This window comes from Lontra canadensis, unplaced genomic scaffold (genome assembly GCF_010015895.1).
Source record: "Lontra canadensis isolate GAN:19392208 unplaced genomic scaffold, GSC_riverotter_1.0 scaffold2, whole genome shotgun sequence".
Classification (NCBI taxonomy): Eukaryota; Metazoa; Chordata; class Mammalia; order Carnivora; family Mustelidae; genus Lontra; species Lontra canadensis.
In genome coordinates, this window is record NW_022630996.1 from 54,031,097 (window position 1) to 54,051,676 (window position 20,580).

Here is a 20,580-nt window from a genome sequence, read left to right on the forward strand (position 1 = left end):
GCTTAACAACAATAACAACAAAATAGAACGATTATCATATACTGTAATAGAAGTTGTGTGAATGTGGGCTTTCTCTCTCTCACAAAGTCTTATTGCACAGTCTTATTCTTCCTGGGGTGACGTGAGATGATAAAATGCCTGTGGGACGCAACAATAAATGGACGAGCCATTGCGTCATCGCATTAGGCTGCTATGGGCCTTCTGAGCTTACCTCAGGAGGATCATCTGCTTCCAGACCACAGCGGACCGCGGTTAACAGAAACCATGGAAAGCAAGACTGAGGGTAAGTGGGAACAACTGTATCTACTTATTGCCTTTGTTTTTGTTAGCTTCTTCCCTGGACTATAAACTCCATGACAGACAGGATTTTGTCTGTTTCATTCATGTTGGATCCAAAGTGCTCAGAATAGTGCCCCACACCTGGTAGATGCCCAATAAAAAGATTTACTGATGAACAGTCTCTAGAAGTGCAGCTTCTCACGGCTTCCTCACCACTCACACAAGCTGTGGGTCTCTGCACGACTGATCGCTTTTCTGCCACAATGGTACGGGGCTCGATTCTGCATGCCAGGACCCATGCCAGGACCCAGTCTGGAGCACAGCCATCCTTCATCCCCCAGAGACAGTGGGAGAATTCCTCAGATCGTTCCTTGGCTCTGAGTCCCCTTTCCATGGAAATGTAACTCCTGCTCCTCCACGAGTCACCTCCTAGCCTACTGCCAAAGTTCGTTTCTGCTTTACTAGTGCTCCTCCTTCTGGCCCAACTCCTATCTTCTGGGGTCTCTTAAATTATTTAAACAAGGAGGCCATTAGACTGACTCGTGGCTCTAACGCTGCGGAGACCTATGTAGGCAAACCAAAATTTAACCCTACAGATGCCTCAAGGTTACAAAAGATTTTGTAAAACCTGAGGACAACCACTCACAAACAGCCAACTGGGCGTTCAGCCTAGCCAATCAAGAATTTCCTTACTTTGGGACGCCTGGGTGGCTCAGTCAGTTAAGCGTCTGCCTTCGGCTCAGGTCATGATCCCAGGGTCATGGGACTGAGTCCTGCATGCAGCTCTCTGTGCAGCAGAGAGCCTGCTTCTCCCTCTGCCTGCTGCTCCCCCTGCTTGTGCTTGCTTGCACTTTCTCTCTTTCTGACAAATAAACAAATAAAATCTTAAAAAAAAAATTTCCTTACGTTGCTTTGATTTTTCTCTAGAAAAGTCTTTCCCTGCACTCCTGCTGGTAGAAGGCTCCTAACTGCTTTTAGTTTGGCACTGCCCAATCCAAATTGATTTTTGCTCAGATAAGCTCTTAAAATGTTTAATCCACCTCAGTTCATCTTCAACAGGACCCAGATTTCATATGCACTGATATTTAAAATCTTTTATAATTATGTAACCTTGGAAAAGTTGTTTAATTTTGACTACTTAATGAGGATGAATTAAGAAATATTAAATTCGTATTTATTTATGCATAAAAGTATTTAACCTTAAAACTAATTGTGTCATTAACTCGCATGTCATATTTAAATAAAATGTCACAACAGAAAACCTTTCCAAAAGAAATGCATTTTAATGATGAAAGACAGCATTAATGAATTTTTTCGTACGTAACCTTTGTGGTATTAAACATGCACTGTCAAATACATATATCTAACCAGATGAGACTATAATTATTTTGTCATGAAAAAGCTGTGATTTCAAAGGCTTTTAAGAAGGCAAAAATGGTAAAGTTACTCTTAGAAGATGATACTTAGGAGTGAATGGTATCAGAGTCACATTGGCTGAAGAAGGCAAATAACAAACATTTAAACCATCTTAACATAAACCTCATTGCAAATATACAATTCTTTTGGACACAGCACATGGAAAGGAGAATAACCTCCAAGGCATTATGGCTTATGTCTCTGGCATATAAAGAACTAGTTTGGTTAAAATTTCCTGAATTATAAAATTCCCTGATAAACTCCCCTAGATTATGCATAGCTTTCCAAACTCTTAAAAGGTCATATAAAAAGATACAAATGAGTTTTCAGCAGAGCTAATATTGGTCCATAACAAAAATTTACTTTAGGTTATTTTAAAATACTGACATAAGAAAATTCTAGTTTAGAAAGAATTCCAAACCAATACAAGGCATTAAAAAATCGTCATAGGGCTGAGGTTAATTTTCTAAAGTCAAACAAACAAAAAACCTTTCTTCCCCTCAAAACAGCAATGGGACAATGGCTCCAAAATATTTGTTTTTTTTTTTTTTTTTCCTATAAAAACCTGTTTACCACCTTTTGGAATCCCAGCCCAGGAACCAGCCTGTAAATATGGGTGGCTCATGGCCCTGTTTTACGATGACTATTGGTGTCCTCTTGTCTCTTCCAGAAGGGTCTGTCTCAAGATACAGTTTGGCTATAAAGAATTGGAAGATAAACATATTCAGTTAGTTGTTTTTAAAAAAAATTATTTAAATTCAGTTTAATTAACATATACTGTATTATTAGTTCCAGAGGTAGAATTCATCAATTGCATTTAAACACCCAGTACCATTACTTCAAATGCCCTCCCTGATACCCATCAGCCAGTTACCCCCCTCCCCACCCACCTCCCCTCCAGCAACCCTCTCTTTGTTCCTTATAGTTAAGAGTCTCTTATGGTTTGCTTCCCTCTCTGTTTTCCTCTTATTTTATTTTTCCTTCCTTTCCTCTGTGTTCATCTGTTTTGTTTCTCAAATTCCACATATGACTGAAATCATATGGTATTTGTCTTTCTCTGACTGACTTATTTCAGTCTTAAGTCTTCTGACTTAGCAGAATACACTCTAGCTCCCTTCATGTTGTTGCAAATGGTAAGATTTCATTTTTTGATGGTTGAGTAGTACTCCATTATATATATGCATATATATACATATATATGTCCCACATCTCCTTTATCCATTCATCTGTCGACGGACATCCGAGCTCTTTGCACGGTTTGGCTATTGTGGACATTGTTGCTATAAACATTGAGGTGGTTATGCCCCCTTCAAATCCCTATATATGTATCCTTTGGATAAATACCTAGTAGAGCAATTGCTAGGTCATAGGGTCTGTTAATTTTGATTAAACTAAAATAACTATGGAGTGAAAAGTCTCCCAATAAAAATAATGAGTCAAATTTTCATTGCCCTGAAGAGCCAAATACTGTTCCATACGAACAATTCCTTATTGATTTCTCTCATCTGCCATGGATTGCACATGAGAGTCTAATGATTGCCTAAAAAGATTTCAAACTTTATAGAATTATCCTTACGGCATAATTATTCTTGTACTTTTCAAAAATTTTTAAAAAATTGTTCCAGAAAGAGCAGCATTACTCAAAAGCAATTTTTTAAAAAATCTAGGTTATCATAGTTACAGAGGTTTTACTAGTTCTATAATAAAGTGAATTTGAAGTTTGCAGAATAAATTGATGTAATCATGTTCTAAATTAGGTAACACAACATTTTTCTTATTCTTATTCTGAAATTCTTCAGTTCAAAAAAATTCCATTACACTTCAGTTCAGAAAGCAAAAGCTTATTAGATTCTGCCAGGTTTTAATATGTGATTTTGAAGAATGTGGTGAAAAGAGCAGTCAGGAACTTCATAATAAGCACTCAGGGTAAATGCCATCATTGTCTGTGGGATCTCGCTTACCAGACTTCAGAGATTCTGTCCTCTCAACTTCATTGGCGTCTTTGCCGACCCAGATAAAAATCTGAAAAACGAAACAACAATAATACGTACTGTTTGGGGAGTGTTGGCTCGGTGCAAGCCCTATACCAAAAGCTTCTCACACCTGGCTCATTTCATCTTCACAGCAAGCCCCCAAGTTAGGGACGTGGAGAAGAAGGTAACAGGAAAGGTGGTCCATCACTTTCCCAATGTTTGCATTTACTAGGAGATATTCGAAACTGATATCCAGCCAGTTTGGCTCCAGAATTCACATCCTGATATTTCAGGTTTATATAGTATTTTCTAGTTCATACACTTGCTCAAAACAACACATTGCCTGTTTTCTGCAGCCGCCCCTTTAAGGTCTGTATGTAAGGCAGTCATTATCCCCGTATTATTTTTCTCTGGCAGGGACCTCAGCCTCCCTTGCAAAGCCTCTGCCTTAAGCCTATAGTGTACACCTAAAACTGTATCATCTAACACTTTGGTAAAAGTGCTACAATGTTTAGTATTTAAATGTTGAGGTTTTTAAAATTTTTTGAGTTTTTTTTTAAACTGATATAATTACATATTCTGTGTGTATCCTTCTTGTCAAATGCATAGGTTGTGAACTTCGATGCTGAAACATTCTCTTGAATTACCTTAATTTATTTTAAAACATTTTATTTGTTTATTTATTTGAGGGGGGGGGGAACTGGCACATGAGAGAGCAAGCATACCCAAGAGCTTGGAGAGGGCCAGAAGCAGGCTCCCTGCTGAGCAGGGATTCCTGATTTGGGGGTGGGGGGAGGTACAGCTGCTCAATCCCAGGACCCTGGGATCATGACCTGAGCCCAAGGCAGACGCTTAACCAACTGAGCCATCCACGTGCTCCTTATTTTATGATTCTTTTTTTAAAAAGATTTATTATTATTACTTTTTTTTAAGATTTTATTTATTTGTCAGAGAGAGAGAGAGAGCGAGAGCGAGCACAGGTAGACAGAGTGGCAGGCAGAGGCAGAGGGAGAAGCAGGCTCCCCACCGAGCAAGAAGCCTGATGTGGGACTCGATCTCAGGATGCTGGGATCATGACCTGAGCCGAAGGCAGCCGCCTAACCAACTGAGCCACCCAGGCGTTCCAATTATTATTACTTTTTAAAATATTTTATTTATTTATTTGACAGACAGAGATCACAAGTAGGCAGAGAGAGAGAGGAAGGGAAGCAGGCTCCCCGCTGAGCAGAGAACCCGATGCGGGGCTCGATCCCAGGACCCTGGAATGATGACCTGAGCTGAAGGCAGAGGCTTTAACCCACTGAGCCACCCAAGTGCCCTTATTTTATAATTCTTAATACACAAAGATGTTTTTATTGACATGATGTTTTAAATTTCATATCTACAAATATGTGATTCATTCACCTAGAGGCAATCTGTGACTAGATTCCAAATTCTAACATGTTAATTCTAGACCAAGAAGCTAAGGGATAATATAACCAAATGATTTTAGCAATTAAGAACAGACTTAAAAGTCTTTACTTACTGGTGTTGACTCTAAGAGTAGGCCTAATTCAGATGCAGGTATCATAGTTGTTCCATACATTTTAGTTCCTAATATATCTATTTTTCCCTTCTATTATTATCAGTTTACACAAAGGCTAAACAACAACAACAACAACAAAACCCCAACTATCAGATACGGCATGCCAAATCCCCATTCATTTCCTCCCAAATAAAGCCACACATAACAGCAACATATTTTCTGTATAGAGTCACAACTATTCTGTGTCTGTTTCTTCCCCAGGGGAAAGGTCCCCTATGACGACTCCTTGTAAGATTTCAAGAAAAACTCTAAATCTTTGACTTTGCCGTGGTACTATACCCCCAAGGCATTGTACCCACTAATGCATTTGCTACTTAAATGAATGGATGAATGCATGAAGAAATTAGGAGTGAATTAATTTTACAAATAAATGAAAAATAGAACTTTTATGCCTAAAACTACAGAGCCCCAGATGGTAGCATGGAATTTTTTCCACATTTGGAAATCACTTTGCTACAGGTATCAGTTTTATTTTTTGCCAAACTGTGTTGAGTCTTTCTAAAATGTAGCCTAAACACACAAGTCCATTTATTATTAGACTTGCCATTTTTCAAAGCCGGTTTTGTCGGCTCCCAAGTATAAACACACCAAATACGATTTTACCTGTTCCCAAGCATCTAGTAACATGACATCATCTTCTGCTAAATCGTCCTGGGTGAACTCTCCTGGAACCTCTTCAATCTGAAACATTTGAAAAAGCCTTAGGATCCAAGAGTAAAGCAATAATTTTTCTAATATATAGGGTACCAATGCATTGTATTATTTTAAAGCATCATAAAAATAAAGCTTGGTAGCCACTTTTTTGTTTTTTCTGGGTAATAAATATTTAAGTAATTATTTATTTGTTTAATCGTCTCTCACAAGCTGACGGAATCTGATCTGGGAAGCACAGTGCTTATGACAAACATGACACCAGAATGCCTCAGGGAGTCTATAGTCTGTTTGACCACAGTTCCACTGCCAGTCCCTTGTGACAAGCTATTTCACAGATCTCCATTGCCTTCCTAGTCCCTAAAGACATTTGAGCTTATGGTCTAAGTATTCAGTTGCCTTTTATTTTGTATGTCAAGATTATTTTAATAAAATCAATAGGTCTGGTCATTTTTGAAATCAACAGTTCTTTTTTTTTTTTTTTAAAGATTTTATTTATTTATTTCACAGAAAGAGAAAGAGAGCCCAAGTAGGGGGAATGACTGGCAGAGAGAGAGGAAGAAGCAGGTTCCCTGCTAAGCAGAGAGCCTGATGTAGGGCTCGATCCCAGGACTCCAGGACTATGACCTGAGCTGAAGACAGATGCCCAACCGACTGAGCCATCCAGGCACTGCCTAAATCAACAATTTTTGACACAATGATATTCCATATGCAAAGTTTATTATTATTATCATTTTAAATGTGTTAAATCATGTTCTCTGTAGTTAATTTTAAAGTTTGCTAGGGAGGGTTAGTTTAATGCACACACTACCAGTGGGCAGGTATTAATCCAAAGTTCCAAATTTTTAAAGGATTCTGGATAACGAAGCCCCTGACCCTTAGGAAGGTATGGTAGACGGGGCTATAGTTCATAACTCTTCACTCCTTCCCTCTGCTGTGTGACTCTGTAGTACAAGAGTAAGTGGAGATAGTCTTGGCCTTGGCCATGCCTTATCAGCAAATGTGACTCTTCAGAGACCCTCTTGTGCTCCTGGGCTCAGTTGTGGGAAAAACAGGCATGAATCCAACCTGTAGTCCAAAGGAGAACCTTCCAGCTGGGCCAGGCCTGGGTAAACTTGGTCCCAGGCAACCTGCAGCCTTCTGACCTTAATACATATTTATTATAACCTGATGAAATTTTGAGACTGTTATATAAAAAACAGACAAAAACTACTTACAGAAGGCAAAAACTTAGTTTATATTATCTTTTTTACAGAATATTTATCAATCACAGAATGATTTTTTAAAAAACCAAAAACTTTAAATATCACTCCATGTCAGGCACCGTTCTAACTCCTTTATATGAACAATTAATTTAATATTCACACAACTCTCTGAAGTGGGTACTGGATTATCCCCATTTTACAGGTGAGAATACTAAAGCACAGAGAGGGTAAGTAACCAGCCTAAGGTCACACAGCTAGTAAGTAATATCACCAAGTAAGTGATATTGCACAGGCAGATTGGTTCCAAAACCTATGCTTTTAACCCACAGGCTCTGGTGTCTTATGTGAATCTATAGGTCTAAGGCCTGCTTTTTGATGATGACACCCAGATCAAATACTTGTCAGTCACATTTCTTTTCCTTAAATTGTGAATGGAATAGTCGGAGTTCCAAATATCAAACAAGAAAATGAGTAGGTGTAGAGGAAAAGTATATTTCCCTTAAATATGTTCATGACAAAAACAAAGACTAACGGATTTTTTTAAACCTGACTGACAACAAAGCCTAGGTATTATTTTTGTAAAATAACATCTTCATTGGAGACAAGCACATTATTTATAGCAATAATAACAAATAATACTAATAAGAAATCACAGAAGCGTTAGTTGAAAAAAGTTGATTAGATGCCATATCGAATCAACAGTCAAAAGAGTAAAATAACAGATTTTTTTCTGGCAAGTTTTTAAAATACAAGGATTTCCTAGAAAGTTGGTGAGCAACTGTGGTGCCCAACAACCAAATATTTATCACAATTTGAATCTTTAATTTGAACCTTCAAGTTTTAGGTCAAATCTCTTATAATCTTCAAGTGTGGTTTGAACATGAGCATTTTCTTCCTCAAAGCATTTTATTTCTGGCAAGCAATGTAGCTGGGGAATAATTTAGACAATTCATGTGTATGTGTTGAAAAATAAAGTTTGTATTCACCAGGACATGGTGACCAAATCCTTATATCAAATTTTACATAAGAAAGAAGTCTGTTCTTTAAGCAAAATATTTGCTCAAAAACCTAGCATGTCAAACAGAGAAAACAGAATTTTTACGCTTCAACTGAGATGAGGGGCTGCACCCCAGGATATTTTAGAGCCTGATATAAAATCAGTCTTGTACACCAGATACTTTGAAATGTCTGCAATTCAAAGCCTGCGAATGACTATAAAATAAAACCTTCTTGCTGATTTCACTCAATTTGCAGGTGCATATGTAGCTTTCTATGATTCTGCCCAATGATCATAATATTTTCATAATATTTCTAGTCAGTCAACATGGTGAAACTTTTTATTCCCTGGGAAATTGAAGTGTAAAACTGACACAGTTTGATCAGAAACCACCACGGTTTCCCAGAGAAAGTGTCAAATTATTAAATTAGTAAATCCAACCATATGCATATTCATAGAGCTACAGCCTCATGCTGACACAGGTGCCAAGTAGGTATTTTTAAAAGTGGCTTGATTTATGTAGTACTTTACGGTGTTCCTATGCTTTCACATCCATTATGTGAAATGAACTTTTGTAGAGCTAAGATGATCACCTGGCTGCAGATAAGCAAGCTAAAATTGAGAATCAGAGCACTGACGTGGCTAAAAAGTGTGAGAGCCCCATGGGAATGCCTCTCCCAATGTTCTTCGGGTCTACCCCCGTGTTTTGCAAGACACTCACGATGAATCGTCCAGTTTTGTTAGAGCAGCCATAAAGCCGAGGTGGATGGTCTTCAGCCTGGGTTTCTAGCAGTGGAGAAGTCTGGTAGTGTTTTCTCCCTCCAAGGGAATCCCAAAACTCCTCTGTGAAAAACACAATGAGTTAGCCAATGCACTTCCAGGAGCCCAGAGCTGGTCTTGCCTTTACATTAACAAATGATATTATTTCATCTTGACTTTAATGTTAAGAAATTACTTAAATATAGCAGGTTCCATCACCCACTTTTGCAACTAAGGGAAGGATCTGTAATGCCCTATAACTGTTACAAAAGCCCTGTTTATGAAAAAGTTTTAAAATTACATGATTAGCAATTATACCAAATACAAGTCCTGGCTAGTGTCCTTGACCCCACAGTACACACCTGGTTCCTCGCCTTCCTGAATCTTTGTGGTTTTGCATTTGAGGACACTTGCCACATACTCTGCTCCTCTCTCCTCCTCCTGGCTGGCACCTTTTCCTATCCAGATGTAGCCATTGTTTTGTTGCAGTTTCAAGACAAAAACATCATTGGAATTCAAAGACTGTGCATCAACATCTACCTAGAGTATAAAGAAAAATAACAGAGGGATTCAGATTCACCACTACTCCCTCAATAAACATGTCCGAGAAGCTGTGACAGGAATAAACCATCCATTACCTTCTGTCCTGATTCCAGGGTGGCACCAGGACACCACTCTGGTATTAGAAACAGTAGTAGTACTTTGTTCTGTATCACTTTTATGTTCAACTGCCCACAGACAGTGGCAGAGGGCTCTAAGAATAAAGTTGGCTAAACTTAAGTGAGAAGGAACAAAGATAATATTTAAAGAAACCATAAGAATAGGCATTGACTATAAGTGATGTTTGGAAAGTGGGTGTGAGAGATACAAACGACACACATAAAGCAAAGATGTTCAGTTTTGGGGGCACGTGGGTGCCTCAGTGGGTTAAGCCTCTGCCTTCAGCAAGGGTCATGATCTCAGGGTCCTGAGATCAAGCCCCACATCGGGCTCTCTGCCCAGCAGGGAGCCTGCTTTCCCCTCTCTCTCTGCCTGCCTCTCTGCCTACTTGTGATCTCTCTGTCAAATAAATAAATAAAAATCTTAAAAAAAAAAAGATGTTCAGTTCTTCTCTCCCCTATTTACGAGGTTTTCCAAATAATCAAAGGGACACCTACCCAAAGCAATTTACAGATTTAATGCAATTCTTGTGAAAATACCAACAGTATTTTCCCACAGAGCTAGAACAAACAACCCTAAAATTTGTATAGAGCCACGAAAGACCCTGAAGAGCCAAAGCAATCTTGAAAAAGAAAAACAAGACTAGAGGTATCACAATTCCAGACTTTCAAGATACATTACAAAGCTATAGTGATCAAAACAGTATGGTACTGGCACAAAAAGACACATAGATCCGTGGAACAGAATAGAAAGCCCAGAAATACAGCCACGCTTATATGGTCAATTAATCTTTGACAAAGGAGGCAAGAATATGCAATGGGAAAAAAGACTATCTGTTCAATACATGGTGTGGGGAAAACCGGACAGCTACATGCAAAAGAATGAAACTGGACCACTTCCGGGAGCCTGGGTGGCTCAGTTGGTTATGTGTCTGCCTTCAGCTCAGGGCATAATCCTGGGGTCCTGCGATCAAATTCTCTATCAGGCTTCCTGCTCCATGGGGAGCCTGCTTCTCCCTTTCCCTCTCTTTCTTTATCTCTCATGAATAGATTTTATTTATCTATTCAATAAAATCTCTTTTAAAAAAAAAGATTAAAAAAAAAAAAAGAAACTGGATCACTTTCTTATACCATACACAAAAAGTAACTCTAGATAGAGTAAGGCCCTAAATGTGAGACCTGGAACTACAAAAATTTTAGAAGAGAGCAGAGGCATCGTTTCTCTGATGTCGGCCGTAACAAAGTCTTTCTAGATATATCTCCTGAGGCAAGAGGAGCAAAAGCAAAAATAAACTATTGGCACTACATCAAAAACAAAAAACAAAAAACAAAACTTCTGTACAGCAAAGGAAACAACCAACAGAACTAAAAGATACCCTATTGAATGGGAGAAAACATTTGCAAGCGACATATCCAATAAAAGGTTAGTATCCAAAACATATAAAGAACTTAAGTAACTCAACACCAAAAGAACAAATAATCCAATTAAAAGCAGGCAGAAGACATGAATAGACATTCCTCCAAAGAAGAAATCAGATGGCCAAAAGACACATGCAAAAGATGCTCAACATCACTCCTCATCAGGGAAATGCAAATCAAAACCACAATGAGGTATATCATCTTACACCAGTCAGAATGGCTAAAATCAGAAACACAAATGTTGGTGAGGATGTGGAGAAAAAGGAACCCTGGTGCACTGTTGGTGGCAATGGAAACTGGTGCAGCCACTGTGGAAAACAGAATGGAGGTCCCTCAAAAAGTTAAAAATAGAACTATCCCATGATCCAGTAATGGTGTTACTGGGTATTTACCAAAAGAATCTGAGAACACAAATTCGAAAGGACACGCACGCCTATGTTTATTAAGCCGTTATTTACAATAGCCAAATTATGGAAGCAGGCCAAATGTCCACCGATACATGAGTGGATAAAGAAGCAGCAATATATATATATTATTCAGCCATAAAAAGCAATGAGATCTTGCCATTTGTAACAACACACATGGATCTACGGAATATAAGGCTAAGTGAAACAAGCCAGGCAGAGAAAGAAATATAGCAGGGAATTTCACTCATATGTGGAATTCAAGAAAGAAAACAAACAAAGGGAAAAAAAAGAGAGACAAACTGAAAAACAGACACTTAAATATAGAGAACAAACAGGGTTACCAGAGATGTGGTGGGTGGAGGGACGGGTGCACTGAGTAATATATGGAAGTGTTCAATCACTATATTGCACACCTGAAACTAATATAACACTGTACATTAACTATATTGAAATTAAAAAAAAAACCCACAAAACATAAAAATCATAAAAATCATAAAAAATCATAAAATCAAAAAAAAGAAAAAAGAAAAAAATCATAAAAAATCATTAAACAGGGACTGGAATCCAATGTTGGCAAAGAAATAACAATGCAAATTCACTAAAGGGTTCTCTAAGCTCAGATTGTAACTCAAATTGTAAAAGGCTATAGCAGATTAGTAACAGCACTGATATGCCCTTTCCTTTCAAGCAAGTAGCTGTGGCCACTGTCTGGAATCGGGCCAGGAAAGCACAGCCGTGCTTCCTGTGGCCACAGAGGAATGAGGAGGACCCGCATGGGCCCGGACTCTGGCCTGAGGAGGAGGCAGAAGGCAGAACATCAGGGCAGGACAAGCTGGTGCAGTCTCAGGCCTGGGAGTGAGCCCGAGGGCCCCATGATGGGCTTGTGCCTTCATGTCTACGGTCTTGGGATTCTTTGACTCTTGTCAGACTCTGTCTGACCACATGGCCATGTGACTATGACAGGACGTGTATGACTTTCGGCACCACCGTGAGACTCAAGGTGATGAAGAAGAACCAGTGAGCACGTCTGAGATGGAACAGCCATGAGAGAGGAAGTAAATACAAGTCTGGTGTTCTGAGGGCATTTCAAGAAGTGTCAGGTGATGGTATTTGGCCAACTGGGTCGAGGTGCCATCAACTATGTGGACAGCTGAATTTCACCAGGTTCACCAGGACCCTATCTCCAGAGAAAGCCCTAGAGGAGGAAGGAACAGTTGTTGGAACTTTTATTTTTTATTTATTATTTTTTTATTGAAGTACAGTTGACACACAATCTGTTAGAAATGTTAAGGATGTGTTCCATGGGTTGCTAACATTCAGGGATGGGGGGTATCATCCTTTTGTAGGAGGAACAAGGCCTCTTGGACCCATATTCAAAGGAATCTGCTGGATGTGATGATGGAGACTGATAGGAACCTGCACGGCCAGTTTCTCCTCCGAATGTCTCCTTACTGGCACAGAGGGAAGAGCTTGGAGGATAGACAGACAGAGGACAAGAGACCCACACACAGACTAGTGTGGCTTCAGGGAATAGTTCCAAAATAGAACATCATAAAGCTTTAGCCTCCCAGGAGATGAAAGCAGAAAGCCTTACAATGATTTTGATGAGCACACTGCAGAGAGGCTGGGAATGTGAAGGCCAGTTTGAGAGATTACAAGCCAACAAAGCCAAAAAACATCGCAAGCAGCTCACATGCCTCTTAAAGACGTGCCTGCGGGGAAAAGACTAGGAATGCAAGGGTCCTAGACTCCTCCATCTGAAACCAGCTGAGAGTGCCTGCAGAGGAAAGCTCAATGGTTAACTTGACAGATTAAAAAAAAAAAATCAGTCATAATAGAACATATGAGAATCCATGGACAGAATGTTCTAGATGAGGTCAATATACATGATGGCATTTAAATGATAAGACTGAATGAGACAACCATGGAGAGGGCCAAGACTGAGCCCAGGGGTTTTGAAGGACAGGCAGAGGAGAAGCAGAAACTGTACTGGTGCAAGAAGTGGAGTGAAAACACTCTTCAGAAACTTGGAAGAAATCCTGGTTAAGTGTGGTTGCTTCAGAGGCCTTGTGAAAAAAAAAAAAATAGTGTTTCAAGAAGCTAGGGAAGGGTGACTGTGGCAAAGGCCAGTGGAAGGTTAAGGAAAGGGGTTAGAAAAGATACTTCTGTCTCCGTGCAAGGCAGGTACTAGGTAATAGGCTAGGAGTGGCTGAATGATGCCCCGGGAGAGTGGCTTAACAAAGAAGAGGCTTAACCACGTAGGGACAAGGTGGGGAGCGAGGCCAATGCTTTTGAGGATCCATGCTCTCCTAAGAAGGGCGGAGAAAGGATATGGTAGCTGGGAGGGTCGGGGTTAAGAGAGGGTTTTTAAAGGAAAACGGGAGTGTTTTGAAGGCATGCTTGTTATCTGAAGTAAATGATCCAGAAGAGAAGAACACACTGATGACAGAGAAGAGAAAGGTTACTGCCCACCGTAATGATGAACTGGAGGTGAGGTAAGAACACGGGACAGAGGGGAAATCCGGGAAAGTCCAGAGGAAGTCAAGAGGGCTGGGACAGAAGTTGGGGGTAGTGGTAGTGGTAGGAATTTGGTCTCAGGACAGGAGTCACATTTTATTTATTTACATAATAAATATGTATTAATTTATTTACCAATATATTAATTTTTACAAACATTACTTTGTAATGCTAATTTATGGGTAAGAGTATATTGATATTAATTCATAAAATAATTTAGTATTTATATCTAAGGACTATTATAAAATACTTACAAATTATTAAATATAAATAAATTACATTCACTTCATGAAACAGGCAGGAAGGAGAATATATGTGTACAGACAGGAGCACGCTGGTGACACTGGAGGGGAGTAGATGAGGTGACTCTTGTGTGATTACATTTATGTTCTCTGAGAACTCTGACTCCGTGCTCAGTGGAGAGCAGGCGTGTTGGAGGTTTGGAGAGGGAAGACATGAAGGGTGTGCTGGATGGAGAGAGTTCAGGGACTTAGGTTTGAGACTGGAAATTGCTAGAATGTGCATCCTAGAGCAAAGGGACCAAACGACAGGAGAGGGTTGTCAGAGATTAGATGCTGGAAACAGATTTTCGAGGTGCTAAAGTTATAGCAAATTTCAGTACAGGACCATATGAGTGTGAGATAAAAGGGGTCAAGGACAAGACTGTTTGATGAGAGAAGCCAGAGGGATGGAGTCAGTGAGACAATGGCTGAAGCCACCAAAGAATAAGAGGGGAAGGGCTGGCGGCTCCATGGATGACGGCACAAGGATGCTGAGGGAGGGGAGTCTAAGAGGGACAAAAGTCAAGGAGGCAAGAGTGGGCCAGGAGGGTGGGTACCCTACTCGCTGCCATACCTGGTAAGAGGGCACTGAGGAAAAACAACTTGCACTTGTGAGGGCTATATGGGAATCTGTGTCCTCAGAGGACGCCATAGAGCAAGAAGGTATGGGGGAGGCTGGTTTAGAGAAGAGATTGCAGGTGGAAGGTATGTCACGGCCCAGCTGGTTTCAAGGGTTCGGCGGAATGGCTTGTGCCAAGGGGAAGGATTGGCAGGTAGGTCTAGATGTGGGGATTAGAAAATGTGGTGGGCAGTTTAGGGGTGACTGGGGAGATGTGGATTTCAACAGTGAAGGAGATGTCTGGATTATGAAATGTGATGGATGGTCCCAGAGGTCAAAACACTCAGCCATTAGACACCTGGGCCTGCTGGCTTGTCCATAGCTAGAGGTCTTCTTGTCTTCTGACCTGTGACATGGAGTTTGATTTGTTTCCCAGCTGCAGTCAGAGACAGCTTATTTGGCTGGTTGAGTTATGGTTGCAGACCAATACGGTGAAGCCTGCTTTCCACATTTGTCACACTTGGACAAACAAGGGTTTTCCCTCTTGAATTTCCCCTGTGACCACCTGACCATCACCTGACATCCATCTTCCTCCAGACCTTTCTAAAAGATAAAGCTTCAGGTCTTTGACCATTTGATTTGTTACATTACTCTTAAAAATCTTTTTTTTTTTTTTTTTTTTTTTTTAGTACAATGCAGTTGAAAAGTGTGAGAGGCCTGTTATCCAGAGTTCACTTTTTACTTGGTTCTCCTATTTTTGTTTGGTGGGGGTTTTTTTGTGTGTATATGTGTGTTTTTGTTTTGTTTTGTTTTTGGTGAACAATGGATTAATTATCAAAATAGAGGGAATCTACTTGCCAATTTTTTGAAGACTAATATTTGTTGATAGCTCAGGTCCACTGGGAAGTCCATAAATAGGGCACGTTTGATTGAATGCATGGCATTACCTCCATGATTCTGGTGATGGATGCCAGGTTTCTCCGGACTTGAAAGAGGCGTGTAGGGGGAGCAGGTGCCTGACCTCCTTTCTTTGATGTTCCATTCTTGTAAATAATGAGCGGTTTGTCTTTGAACAAACTCAGCAGGTGAGCAGGCTCTTTGCCTTGGGAGACTCGGATCTGGGAGCAGGAAGGATAAAAGAAACGTAAGGAAGGATGCAATGAAGGAGGGTTGTATTTCCACACGTGTTATCTTCCCTTTTGAAAACAAAGCAAAAAACAAAAAATAAATAGGAAATCGAGAGCATGAGGCATGGTGATTAACAGAAAATATAGGTGAATGCTAATGAAGCATGGTTTTCTGGCTGCATTAAGCATCTTTGACTCCGGACACAGCACACTGAACTATTTCTTTCAGGGGGAGACAGCACCGTAGGGCACCGTGTCCTGCTTCCAGAAAGTCCAAAGCTGTAAGTGTGTTCATGTACATCTCCAAAAGAGAAAAGAAAGCAAAGTGCTGATGTACACCATTGTTTGTAAAAATTACTCTTTTTTCAAGAGCACTGACACTTGACAGTTGTGTAGTGACACACTTGTTTCAGAAATGTTTTGGATCTTTTTCAGAAGGTAAGGAGATGTGCATTTAAATGCTTCCAAAAATAAGACGACACCAAAGCATAGTCATTATTTCTACATCTCTGTAACCATGAGATGAAAAAATGATGACAATCTGGCTTCCAAACATCAAAATCTGGCAAAAATAAATAGAATTTGTTTTCTACTTTTTATTCATAGGGATGGTAATAGATTTGCTTGATATAAGCACTCTAAAAATATGTAATGTAAGGACTTTTCAGGACAAGGAAATTAAAGAAAGTAAATGGTAAATTATTTACTTTCACTTGTTAGTTTAACACAAGACATTGAATTAGAAATGAGTTTCTTATTTCTTACATAAATTGTTGATGCAATGTTTTACATAAAGAGTTCAACTTTTGTGTCAGCTATTTTTTTAATTATTTCAATTTTTCAATTATTTTTTAAATTATTATTTAAAACTGAACTGTCTTATGCACCCTGGTGTGTCTTTTTCCAGAAGCCCAAGTAAATGGGAATACTGATGCACACGCCATAGCAGGGAGGCCTAGGGAGCACTAAAAATAATTAACTTCACAGATATCTTTCTTTTTCATTTCATTTAAAAAAATTTTTTTGAGTAATTTCTCTGCCCAACATGAGGCTTAAACTCACAACCTCAAGATTAAGGGTCACATGACTCATGACTGAGCCAGCCAGACGTCCCCCACAAGTATCTTCCAATTGGTAGGCATTCAAATAAGCCAAGTAGCAACTCAAAGAAATCTTTTTTAAGTCACAACCCCAAAGCTTAGGATGAGGTTAGCTAGGATTACGTAAAACTGTTGCTGGCTTGGCATTTTCCTTAACATTGAGAAAACCTCAATCGCCAACATAGAAAAAAAAGGGGGGGGCAATAATTAAGATCCATTTTTCCATTGTTAAATTCAAATAAAAGAGATAAACATTAAGTTGAAAATGTTTCACTACTGTTAACATACTCTACAAAGGAATTTAAAATAGCGCATCGGGACTGGAGTTGTTTAAACATTACTGTGAACTACTGCCATCTAGTGATTAAACTAAACATTACCATCTCATTGAGAATTTGGGATGCGACAGACTAACAATGGAAATTCATTCACAGGGTGTATCAAGTATTTTATTACAAAATACAGAATTTATAAGTCACAATGTATGTCTTCAATGTTTTTGAATAGTTTGGTAAGGAATACTTTAAACGTTAATTAAATGATACTCATGTCAGTTCTTAACTAGAAATATTTCATTCAAGAAGTGAATATAATAGTTCAGGGGAAAGTAGAGTTCAGTGCATTTAATGAATTCAGTCATCTTGCTGAATAATAATTTTTTTAATAATAATAATAATTTTTAATAAAAATATTAAAAAGTTAATATGAAACTTCAAATTTTAAGATCTAACTTGCTTTCTATATCGACTGTCAAGTACCAAAACAGGAAAGAAACCAACTAGAAGACCAAATTTGGCGTCCACATCTTAAATTTTATGTACTAAAATATCTGACTTACCTCAGTGTTTAATTATTATCTTTTAAGAAGTAATTACACACTTACAAAGATCTGAAAACTGGAAAGTGATCAGCTGGGTTAGTAATAACTTGGGTAGAACAGTTTTATGTCAAATAACTGTCAATTCCTTTGGTTCCTTTGATCTGCTAACTAGTTTTTTGTTTTTGCTTTTGTTTTTCAATTTTGTTTGCTCCCTCTTTTCAAGAATCTGAGAGAAGTAGTATGGCATGAGAGTAGGAACATTTAAGTTGCAAAATGAAAAAATGTAATATTTAGGAAAGGCCAACTTCCCATCCCAGCTGGAGAGGAAGTCTTTAGTCACTGGGCTAGCAAATAAGGTGGGTGAGTTCTGGGAGAGAAACTACCCCAACCTGCACAGCCTGTCCTCCGAGGGACCTATCCAACTGAACGGTCAGGAATGCAGATGTTGTCAGCTCGTCTCTTGTGGCATCTGCTCCTTGCCTGGAGGAACCAAAGTAAAGAAAATTAGCTTGTATTTAAGTTTTAAGACTTTCTAGTGTAGGCATTTCAGAGATTTAAGTCATTAGGAAAGATCAAGATGAAACCATTTTGACATGATACAGCCAGAGAAGCTATTGTTTTTCTGAAAGTGCTAACATTGATCCATGAATTGCCCTGTGTATTGCCTAGAACTCCACATGATAATTATATTCTTTATCCTCATTTTATAGGAAAAGAAATTGAAGCTTATCTCCTTACATAACTTAGCTCAGTAATCAGGTCTGTCTCAATTCAAGTGGGGGCTGCCTATTTTGGAAAATCGTCTCCACAATAAAAATAATCAATCTGAGTAGAATATGAGCCCCATCTATTAGGCTGGATATTAGAAGCATCCTATCTTTACATCAGCATTTGGTGACCATAGTAACAAATGTCTGGACCCAGAAAAATCAAGGAAAGAATCATCAGAAGTATGTGACGGAGTGGCCCCATGTTGTCATGCTAGCAATTCTTTAAAGGTTTTATCCATAAAACCATAAGAGTGGCTCAGTTACCGGAGACCCAGACAGGGGTCTAAAATCAGTTCGTCCAGTTCATTTGCAATTTCTCTTTCTAAGGTACCTTGTGGCTATAAATCCAACCACTAGCTTAACCTGTACAGCAAACTTTGGGAGATCTGCTTGTTTGATGAGTTTGTGGGGGGAAAGCCAAAGCACTGAGCATGGTTTGCTTCTAGCCAATTATCCCACCTCTGCCTGACTAGGGGTTAGCAGGAAAAATACTAATCCTGGAATCGAATTTCAGAAGCTAACCCTATTAGGGTGTCAGGTTGGCTCAGTCAGTTATGTGTCTGACTCCTGCTTTTGGCTCTAGTCATGATCTGGAAGTCATGAGATTGAGCCCCGCATCGCATCAGGCTCTCTGCTCAGCAGGGAGTCTGCTGAGTCTCTCTCTCTCTCTCTCTCCCTCTCCCCTGCTGCCCCTCCCCTCAACTCACACACGCACACTTGTTCTCTTTTTCTAAAATAAATAAATAAATCTTTAAAAAAGAGGAGTCAACCATATCTTTTCTTCTGAAACCTTAAGAGTGACGTACTTGTCCAATACCCAGAATAGATTAACAATAACCTTCCATCCTGGGCAATACACATATACACGTACACATACCCCAAAACACCGGGTACAGGAAACAAGTTTTGTTGATTTCAGAATATTTCATTGTACCACAACAGAGTCAAATGCTAGAAAAAAGTTCTACAAAGTGTGTGTGTGGGGGGGAAGACATGCTCATGTGAGGCACACGTTCAAAAGAAAATTAAAAATTTTTTCCCTAATAAAGGTTTACTCATAAAAATAGTCTTTTAATGCCAATAGCTTAAATTTTTCAGGATCCTATAATGTTAACAAACACTTCAGCAAGCCTCTGGGAGCACCGAGTAGGGAGTAACACAGAGCTGGGGATGAGAGCTGGGTCTGTTACCACCTCTCCTTTCTCTGTCACATCTGCAGTTCCCTGCCTAGTTCTCTATTTCCTTTTTTTTTAATCTGTAGGAAAACATTCAACTGACTATAGACATTATCACCAAACTTTTGTCTCAATTTCCATTTTTTTTCCTTGAAGTATTTCATCCAGCAAACCTAGAAACCCTCACCAAACTCCTACCTTCTGATGCTCTTAATAAATGTTTCACTACTTACCTCCAGCTCCTCTTCCACTTCATGTCAAAGTGACCCTTGCTCCTATCCACACAGATTCAGACTCATTTGCTTTATGGATCTGTGACGCAGGGAGTCAAACACTCCACCACAACTAGGACATAATAAAGTTGCTCTTCACCTCCAGTTTTGAAAACCTACACTTAGGGGCAGTGGGGGTGAGAGGGGAGAACTCTACTTTGACATGATTTTTTCTTTATAAATCTTTGGCACTTGTTACTCATTACAAATAAATGCTGCAGGAAAATAGAATTTACTGCTTTGAGAGATTCATCATTGCCATTGTTCAACATTTGTTCAATTCCAACTACCTGACATTCCCGAGAAAAGATCACATTTTAGAATATAAGTGGTTTCAGAAATATTTTAAAAAGCCACAACAAATATGTATATTCAGTAGTTGATTTAATTCTAGTCCTTCATCCTTTACTGTGCCTCGGACTTAACCATTTACATTCCTGCATCAAAATTATCATATAACCTGGGAAGCTGTTTAGTTTGAAAGCTAATATTCAAGAGATCTGCTTATTTTCTAAATGTCTCTACACTGCCTTTACACAAGCTTTTGAAGTCCTGCAAACCACACAACGTTAACAAACTGACATATTTAACACCTGTGAAAATAAGACT

General features: G+C 39.2%; 1 protein-coding gene across 1 annotated transcript in view; it reads right to left on the reverse strand.

Annotated features, from left to right (window-relative positions):
* Nucleotides 1-1,539: 1,539 nt before the first annotated feature.
* Nucleotides 1,540-20,580, reverse strand: part of SCIN (scinderin) — a 74,714-nt gene continuing 55,673 nt past the window's right edge. The window contains exons 10-16 of the mRNA XM_032874104.1: nt 18,144-18,234; nt 15,655-15,825; nt 9,228-9,405; nt 8,828-8,949; nt 5,857-5,934; nt 3,657-3,717; nt 1,540-2,392 (exon numbers count right to left, since the gene is read on the reverse strand). Of these exons, the coding sequence (XP_032729995.1) occupies nt 2,265-2,392; nt 3,657-3,717; nt 5,857-5,934; nt 8,828-8,949; nt 9,228-9,405; nt 15,655-15,825; nt 18,144-18,234 (829 nt within the window). The 3' untranslated portion in view covers nt 1,540-2,264. The remainder of the gene's footprint in view (nt 2,393-3,656; nt 3,718-5,856; nt 5,935-8,827; nt 8,950-9,227; nt 9,406-15,654; nt 15,826-18,143; nt 18,235-20,580) is intronic.